Source organism: Sycon ciliatum, chromosome 5, assembly GCF_964019385.1.
Source record: "Sycon ciliatum chromosome 5, ocSycCili1.1, whole genome shotgun sequence".
Taxonomy (NCBI): Eukaryota; Metazoa; Porifera; class Calcarea; order Leucosolenida; family Sycettidae; genus Sycon; species Sycon ciliatum.
The window spans coordinates 3,395,013-3,405,024 of NC_088647.1; the positions used below are offsets into that span (position 1 = coordinate 3,395,013).

Here is a 10,012-nt window from a genome sequence, read left to right on the forward strand (position 1 = left end):
ATTATTTTTACACATAGATGTCGACATTTAGGTAATGCTTACAGTTGTCCTAGTAGCCATATTAAAACTGCTGTCTCCGAAACGTTTGTTCACGTATCTACAGTATTTTGTTTCTTCATTGAAAAATATGTTAGATAATAATAATGGAAGCATGGTGAATCGTGCCTGTGAGTCTCAGTTCTGCTTAGTGGACGTCGTGAGGTGGTTGTCTGTGGTTGCTACTCTTCTCACCCCTGTTCTTCACAGCACTTACTTTGCACCTTTGCTGCTACACTGACTAGAACCATACAGAAAAACAGTGAAGAGAGGCAGTGACATTTAGAGCTGTGCAGTCGGATACATATTGTTGTAGAAATAAAAGTTATCCGTCCAACAAAGCTATAATACCGGCATGGCTGCAACTGAGTAAAAATAAAAATAAACCAATGTGAAATGCAGCCAAAAATTCGAAGTACGAGCACGCGTGTTGAAGGAGCTACTCTCGTGTACTATTGCATTCTTCATCTCTTTCATCTACAGGAACTCTAAATGAACTATGTTTATGACACGGATAGAATCACACTCCACCAGTGTCGGGATTTTCCAGTGTGCACAAGACACTAATTAGTAGAAGGCCTGAAACCTATTGAAACAATTTTTTTTTTTAAAAACAGGTCTTCAGATTCATACGTTTGAGGGAGTTACACTTGAAAAGAAGGTCTTCATAATATAGTTATTTATATTAGCTGAGCATCGATCGCGCTGCTGGCTAATAATAGAGTAGAAAATGGAGAGCATACTATTGCTAACATGCAGGCAAATGATCGTATTGTATTCCAATGCGTCACAAGCACACTGCATCTTACCAATGCCTGCAGTGTCACCGGTCTTTCCCTGCAGTGGTGAGAACTCTCTTCAAAGCAGAAGATACTAATCCTACATCGCATAGCCATATCATATACAAAACATGTTCATTTACATATACATATACATGTTCATTTACATATACATATACATATACATGTTCATTTACATATACATATACATGTATAGCAAATATTAGCCATACCATAATAAACAGTTACATGTTTTGCATAATTACTTGCAAGAACTGGTTCAGGAAAAGCCTCCCCTAAAAATTAGTTGAAAGACAGACATTTAGCTGATCAGACAATACAAGCATCAGACTGGAGTGTCTCAATCGCTGGTGCCCTGCCCTCGACCTAGAGTGACGAACGGGCCTGCGGAAGAAACACGTGCGGCGCAAAGGTGCCGTGGAAACCGTACGGGATGTGGTGGAGGAGCTTGACGCGCGCCAGCGGGCCGCGGTCTAGATGCTTTGCGTCCAGCACAATGAACTCGGTGCGGTGCTGGAGTGGCGCGTACAGCTGGACCAGCACGTAGCCGTCATCTTCGTCGCCCGACTCGCAACCCTCGTAGCCGCGACGAGGCACAAACACTGGTTCTCCAATGCAGCCGTGAGAACGCCACACCTGGCGCAACTGCTGTCGAATGTCAAACTAAAGGCAGAAAAGGAAACGGGAAGGGACACAAACACACCTTTTGGACGCCCATCGCCGGCGGCGATGATAGCGATGCTACGGCAGAAGTCAGAGCAACTTGTGCTGGGATTGCACCATTCAACAGCTTGCAAGGCTGAAGAATTGACCGCCACTATTCAGCCTGGTCTACACCACACAGCTATGAGGTGGCTTTTTCTGGCCAGTGAATCCGTGCTTTTTGGTACAAATGTGTGGGAAAGGAAAAGTTTGCTGGCTGATGGGGAACATCGGGGAGCCCAGGAGCAGACACCATCCAGCTTTTCGCAGCCATCTCAACACTCGATCAACATGAAGCAAAAAGAACCCAGTAAAAGGCTGTATCGTCGGTCTGTCCCTGTAGTGACTGGGAGCCAGGCCATACATATACACTGTACCACATGGCACTACACTAGTTCAGGGCTCCTTTTTCAGAAATGTGAAAGCCTCATTTACAGTCAAAATGAACACGATGAACGGAAATGCAATACAGAAATCGGTAAGAACAGAGAATGAAAAAAGAATGACAACCCAGCTCTGTGCTGCCGCACACAGCATACATACAGTACTGTGCTTGATCGATCGCCAAACTCCCATCGGCTCTCTAAAACATTAAAAAAATTGTCCCACAAAGTGATCCGGTGAAAACCGGACCAATCGGGCCGGTGGCTACGCCCTTGTTAGAGAGCAAATATTCTAGGCTGGGCGCTCTTGGGGTCCATGTTCTTGGGTTCCGAGTTCGTGGGTTCCACAACCCTGCAAAGTGCCTACTAGGTGCAATCAAGAGTATAATTATACTCTTAGTGCTATGTTTTGAGTAGGCTTCTCTCCAATCAGATGGGGTTTTCTCCCAGGGACTTGTAATATGACATCATCGTACTTTCTAATATCTTGCTTGAAGTTTTGGAACATAGCAGTTGGCATGAATTGATGTCCATAGACATATTTGTACAATGTAGTGTGGTCCAGAATATTAGGAATATTCTACATGTCTCAATCATTCGGCGAAAGAACATTCGATCAGTTCATCCAGCATCGCTTCACCCTCTAAGAATCACAATGTACAGAGTTGCCGATCCGAAGCACACATTGTCAGGCTGATTTCGGCCCAAACTGGATTTGCAAAGCCATAGTGCTCATCTCTTTTTTCAAATTAGACAGTAGTGCGAATTTACCTTGACAACATCCCGATAGGGCATGTTGTGTCCTTCGCGATCACTGGCCATTAGATACGAGAAGCGGCAGCCATTGTGGCCATGTCGATAGGGATGTGTTGTGGGGAACTCCACGCTGGCTCTGTCGGCCTTCTTGGCCTTGCACACGCCACTCTTCAGGTCCACCATGAAGTGCTTGACAACGCCAGGGGAGACGTGCGCGTTGCTCAGCCAGTACTGTTCAGTCACACAAAGTACACACCATCCAAATGCACGCACACACACACACACACACACACGCACGCACGCACGCACGCACGCACACACACACACACACACAGTGATAACAAACACTGACATTTACAACCAGCCAGTAACGCAGCCAGCCTAGCGAACACGCACACTGCCAGATTGTTGCTGGCTTGAAAGATTGACAAATAGATCCACGGACAGATGAGCATTGCAGACAGACAGACGGACAGACAGATATATGCTATACACACAGTCCATTCACAAAATAATGGGCTCTGTCTCTGGCGAGCTCGCATTTGTTGGTGATTTTATAGGACAGGGTGTCAACATTGTTGCCGGACGATAGATAGTAACATCACCCATCAAGTTCTGCCCCCCCCCCCTCCTTCACTCTCTCTCGCTCTCTCTCTCTCTCTCTCTCTCTCTCTCTCTCTCTCTCTCTCTCTCTCTCTCTCTCTCTCTCTCTCTCTCTCTCTCTCTCACTAGGCTCCTCTCCCTCTCACCTTGCAACCAAACTCCATATTAAACTTCGTATCCAGACAGACGGCAGTAAACTCAACCGTGTCAATGTCATGCTGCTCAGACGTGCCGAAGTGATATATCTGGGTGTGAGCACACAGTGCATAACACAGCATGTTTCGTTGCCTGGTCAGTTTTTCACAGTTCATGTTACACATATACATGCACAAACACACACACACGTACGCGCGCGCACACCCATGTGCACACACGCACACACATACACACACACACACACACACACGCAAACACACACACACACACACACACACATACACACATCCCCTGTTCAGGGCAACACTGGGTCCAAGACTGATGCGCTGACCTGGCCCCCACATCCACCCCCTCTCCATGCTCCATATTCCACTTCATTTAATCCACAAAGCATGAGAGGTCACTACAGTCCGTTTCAAAAAGATTTACAACCCTGGCGATCGCCCGCGGAGTTTGGCGTCTTACCGTACGAGCACTCGAGCGCTGCCTGGAAAAACTCACTGTGAACTCGAAGAAATATTCCGCGCGAAAGCAGGAAAAATGACAACTCACTCACGTTGACACAGTCATGGACGTACGTCTGGTTTACAACAAACGAGTTCTTCCTCGTATCGATAATGGAGTCAGAGAGGACATGTCGAAACGAAAGTGTTGACGAGCGGCATGTGTCCCAATCCGTTTCATGACCAAAATAGTTTCTTTGAGCTGCGATGCAATTTACTCACCGTGTGACGAAAACGACATCGACACGGACTCATTCCCAAGGCCATGACTTGGCAAAGCTATCCGTGTGACTTCGACGACATTTTGAGAAAAACAGACGCTTGTGAACGCTGATAGAAGACGGCGTTGACTGCTAAATTCAAATAAATTGGCGATCTTGAAATACTAAAAATAAATCTCAAAAAGCTACAGCGCGATGACTTTCATATTCACTCACACCATTGCAGTGTTGTGGGTGTGTTCACATGGCGTGAGCCAGTCAAGTGTCAGTCAGTTCGGCAGGAAGCGCGACCTCCAACAACAAGTCGTTTGGTGCAGCCATCTTCTTTGTCTTGTACCAGCTTGATCACCAAAACAATGAAAAAAAGTTTGACTTGAGGATAGGTTGGGATTTGAACTCACAACTTCATGGTCAGCAGACAGCATTCATAACCACAAGGCCAAAAAGGAAAGGATAAATCGTGGGTTTTGATAAAAAATCGATACTGGCTTCCTGGGCAAATTGTAAACCATGGGAAAAGGCCGGAAACCTGGCCGAAATTCTAACTCCTTAACGGTTGGTCCAATTGTTCCGAAACCTTCACAGAACAATTTGCCGTGTCCTAACAAGCCATTCTATGTACTTTGTTGTCCAATTTTCCCTTATCTTCATACTTTTTAAGACCCAAACCTGATTGTAAATCTTTTTGAAACAGACTATACACATCCACTGGTTGAGCTGGTCAAGGTCAAGTGAAGGTCAAGTGACCACTTGAAGAACACCCTGACTCTGAGCATCAAACAAGTTGAGCCAAGAAAAGAGGCTCACGCAATTCAGTGGATGCATCAGGTCACCATGGTTACAGGCAAGTGATTCCGTTCCAGCAGTATAGGAAGTAAGTGCAGTGCACGGTACTAGTATCAAGAAGCGACAACTCACATGGAACGGCTCCGTGTCAACCTGCACAATGTCGCGCTCCTCGCACTTGCCCTCCGGGCGCGGAATGAAGACGAAGCGCGAGGGCAGGTCCGGATAGTAGCGCATGGTTTCGCCCGGCGACGTCAGCCCGGCCATGATGAGCAGTGCCTGTGAGTAGGAAATCTTCACAAACGGTGTCATGTGAAACACATAGTAGTCCGGTAGCAGCAGGAAATCGTGAGCGTAGTTGAGCCCGTCCACGCTGACGCGCTTGCGTTGCACCACGTTCCAGCTCCAGTCAAACTCCATGATGTCCAGCGTTGCAGCCCGCCGCAGGCCAGGCCGCAAGGCAATGCAGACGAGACGCTGAGATACACACACACACACACACACACACGTACACGCACACACACGTACACACACACATGTACACACACACACACATGCACACACATGTACACACACACACACACACACACACATGTACACACACATGCATACACACATACACACACACACACACATGTACATAGACGGACAGATAGATAATACAGACAGACGTCAAGCTGCAGCAGCAGCAGCAGCAGCAGTAGTAGGAAAATCAGTAGCAGGAGCAACAGCAGCAGCAGTAAGAACAGTAGCAGTAGCAGCAGCAAAAACAGTAGCAGCAGCAGCAACTGTAGCAAACAAGACATGCTCACCATCCTGCGAATGTCTAGTCGGAAGTGAGCAGCAAACACACCCATCGTTAGCGCACCGCCGAGGTCGTCGGGTCCCAGTGTCTGCAGCGTGTGAGCGTCCAGCGAGTGAGGAAGGCCCGTCTCGTATACGGACAGCAGCTGCGTGACACAGCAGAACAGCAGGCCAGAACTTATTGGAAATTTTTAAATTGAAACATTTATTCACTGAAACGTCCAGTCTTATCCGAAAATGGAAACCACCAAACATAGATCACTGTATAAAATATCTTCATATGGACACTTCCAAACACGGATCATAATACATTTACATGCCATTTCGAGCTCCACACTCAGTCAGCCGTTCGCACAGTTGGCACCAATAGGCTAGCGCTTTCAGGTGCTATTTTTGTCACTGCTGTCACCGCCACGATGCCTGATAATTTAGTTATAAGGACGTGTTCACTGCGGCTCTTATGACCACTGCATTCGACTTGAAGAGTAATGGTAGGAAAGGCCTCGTCGAATCGCTTTTAATTCTAACAACCCGACCACTTACCTTGCCGCCCCAGTAGAATACGTTTGTGTTGGACGGATTTCGGTACGCGTACTTGGGCAACCCACCGGTGGTGAGAAACGTGCCAAGTGTCGCCAGCGACCCATACAGGGAACTGCGGTTTCGCGTTCCCATCTGACCATCGTAGACGTACCGTCGCTGCTTGATCTCTTCCAGCCGGTGCTTGGAAGCAACGAATGCCATCTTCAGGTGCACTTGTCCATTGAGAAAAGTCACCGCCACCACCATTCCATCGCCATCAATAGCTGTGGCAAATACAGTAATGGAAACGAGCAGGCATGATTGCCATTGAAGATAACCACTTCTGTAAATACGTACGCACAAACAGGACGGGCTGAAGCAGTTTTTGATTGGACCAGCCATAGCCCAGTCCTTCATACATACAGTTTGTGTATGATATGGAGGGTGTACACATGACCTCCTCAGCAGTAAACACACGTTGGTGACCAACATGTTGGTGCGGCCATTGCCTGACCAATCGGACCGCGCTATGGTATGGCCGGACCAATCAAAAACTGCTTCCACCGGTCCTGCTATGCAAACCTACACACAATTGCACACTATTGGGGGGGGGGGGGGGGGCGTTCATTTGGTGCTCCGTGTCTGTCTGCTGCTGGCTATGGTTCAGGATTGCAAAAATCTGAAACCAGAAAGTGTTGCGCGATGCCATCCCGGCCAGACACAATACCCACGCAGCCAGACTCCACGCTCGACTCCACTCAGTGAGGGAATCTGACATAGGGACTAGCGTTAGCGTTAGCCGCTGTGCAGCTCCATTGAAGACACTGGAACAGAGAGATCATCTATTTATGGGGTCGTATTTCACTCCGGGCAACAGCATTGATTCATGAAATTTATAGTAACATAATACATAATGATTGAGGAATTGATTGTCAACAAATTACTTGTGCACTCACGATGTTTCAAGATGGTGCCATATATTTCGTTGACGCCAGGACCATTTCTGAAGAGCGTTCCATGGAGGTCAGCGGGTATAGTGCCCTCGATATCAGCAGCCGGCACCCAATAGGAGCGTTCTTCCTCCAAATTGTCCCAGCCTCGATTGACTTCTTCATAAGTCAGTGGTCGTTCAATGTCACTTGCCAAAATTTTGAAAGGCGCTGCACCACTCGAGCCGCCTCCAACAGCCTTCGCCATGACTAATTTTATGGGTGCTTCGTGTACTTCCCCATTCACCCCCGCGCACACAAGCTCACACTGCCAACACGGACTCAATGCAAAGAAACAATAACATCGATAACGAGGATGAAAATTGTGTGACCTGAAAATCACGCTGTGTTTTGCAAGTCAGCACTGACATGTGGTGTGTATTGTGACAAATCCGAATCACTCGGGGGTGGCTCCGCAGGTACAATGGAAAGCCAGTCAGAAAAGGTGGTGGGCCGCATAGCCCCGGCGCCGGCCCGCCCTCGACCAAACTGTTTTGTCCATCATTTGAATCGGAAACAAACAAAACTACTATTACTGGGGCCTGGGGCAAAAAGGGGGGGGGGGGGTGTTAATTCTATGACTAGTATGAGTGAGAGTCTGAGTGGCGTAGACACTAGATACTAGTTTGTAGTATTACTAATACGTCACCGTCACTATTACATTCTCTTGCCATTCATGTAATCATGGTAATCAAGTACGCTCTGGAGATCCTGTGATGGCTGATAAAGACTTTTATCGCCTTCTTAGTATTTGACCCCACTAATTTCCCTGATACCTAAGCGGTCAAATATATCGCGTATTTGACTGCTTAGTCAAATACACAATATATTTGACTACTTATATTTGACTCCTTAGAACTTCTTGGACTTAGAAATTTTCTCTCCAACTTAGAAAAAGAAATTTTTGAAGAAAGCAGAAATACACAAGATGGGATTCGAACCCACAACCATGTGAATCTCAGTCACTCTTCCTTACCACCCAGCCACTGTGCTACCGATGCTGAACTTAGTTTAAACAATGAGCTTGATCCTGCAATGCCGTACAATGCGGTATAGGCTATAGTATAATAATAAGAATTACAAGGATATGTCGTATATGAAGAGAAACTATTGCGTGGAGAACACGATAAATAGATTATAGACCTCATAGTTGGTCTATACAGGATATATAGACCTCGTAAAAGACCTCGGGGGACCTCGGTCTTTTACTCGGTCTATATATCCTGTATAGACCTCCTAACCGGTCTATAATCTATACGTATTGCCCAATTTTGCCTGCACAGCACCAGGGCTGTAAATAGGGGTAAATGGGTTATGCCAGCATAATTTTTGTCGTAATCAGGTCCTTTCCGAGGAGCATAAAAATGGCATCCGAAAAACAAGGGCAGATGCTCAATGAGGCTGTTATAATTATACACACCTGCTATAGTAAGTACTAAGTAGTGGTTGCGACTTCGGCGATGATGATTTGTAAGAAAGGGTTTACTCCCCACACCGGAGCTCGCGCTATTCCGTCGATATTACTTGACACTTGACTGACTCACGACTGCCATCCAGAGCACACGAGAAGTCCATCGAACCTTCGACTCGGCAAACCTGCAAGAAAGCACCACTCCCTGCTCAATACACAGTGTTTCGGGGAATTCACCCCTCATCAGTTGAGCTTGAGTAGGCTGAGGAAGATTGTGCCTGAAGAGCACCACTTATATAGTGCTCTCAAGGTACAAACATCACCCCGTTCGTACTGTTGTGCCCAGCGCGGGCTTGCGACTAGTTGGTTTGGAGGTGACAGCGTTGCGAATGACCGAGGGTCCTCAACGTCTGGTCTCACCGTCCAGGAGCGACACTGACTCACGCTGCTATCTGGTGTTCACGAGGTGTTTATCGCGCTGGAAGCGGAGCGTCTCTGTAAGTTTGTATCCCTGGTGATGTTTGTACCTGGAGAGCACTATATAAGTGGTGCTCTTCAGGCACAATCTTCCTCAGCCTACTCAAGCTCAACTGATGAGGGGTGAATTCCCCGAAACACAGTGTATTGAGCAGGGAATGGTGCTTTCTTGCAGGTTTGCCGAGTCGAAGGTTCGATGGACTTCTCGTGTGCTCTGGATGGCAGTCGTGAGTCAGTCAAGTGTCAAGTAATATCGGCGGAATAGCGCGAGCTCCGGTGTGGGGAGCAAACCCTTTCTTGCTATAGTAAGTAAGTAAGTAAATTATCGTGTCCGTTCCCGAAGGGAACTCACGACGGCCGCTACCACCCGGTAAATCCTAGCGGCAGATGCAGCGCCTAACGGTGGGGGTGAGTGGATAAGTCTCACAACCACTGGCACAAGTGCCGAGAACGACCCCATCAGCTGCATCCATGTACCCCTTGTGCCTGGCCACAAGTAACTCCCAGTTGACTGTGGATAGTGCTATTGAAGAACCATACATAGCGCTTCTAGTCGATTTGGAATAATATTTTTGCAGCCATTTATGATTTATAATATACATGTAGGACATCTCCCAAAAGTTCAGCGTTTGCTTGTGAATTTGGTATTCCTCTTGCATATTATTGTCTTGTACTTCCACAAAGCTCCCAGTCCACATCATTACTGTGACAATGGTCTGAGTCCTTTGTTCATGACGATTATCTGTTCTTTTGGTCTTTTGGGTGAAGCATAATTATAAAAGCATAACTGGCTGTTTTCTCGAGCATCCTGCGAGCAAAATCTGGTCATTTTCCGAGCGTAATCCATTTATTCATTCAGACAG

General features: G+C 47.1%; 1 protein-coding gene across 1 annotated transcript; it reads right to left on the reverse strand.

Moving 5' to 3' along the window:
* Positions 1–299: 299 nt before the first annotated feature.
* LOC135817202 (apocarotenoid-15,15'-oxygenase-like) lies at positions 300–7,598 on the reverse strand. The gene is made up of 7 exons (XM_065330331.1): positions 7,229–7,598; positions 6,294–6,556; positions 5,759–5,896; positions 5,079–5,423; positions 3,427–3,525; positions 2,693–2,908; positions 300–1,499 (listed from the first exon to the last, which is right to left on the reverse strand). The coding sequence occupies exons 1-7, from the start codon at positions 7,467–7,469 to the stop codon at positions 1,203–1,205; spliced, it is 1,599 nt and encodes a 532-aa protein (XP_065186403.1). The 5' UTR covers positions 7,470–7,598; the 3' UTR covers positions 300–1,202.
* Positions 7,599–10,012: the final 2,414 nt, after the last annotated feature.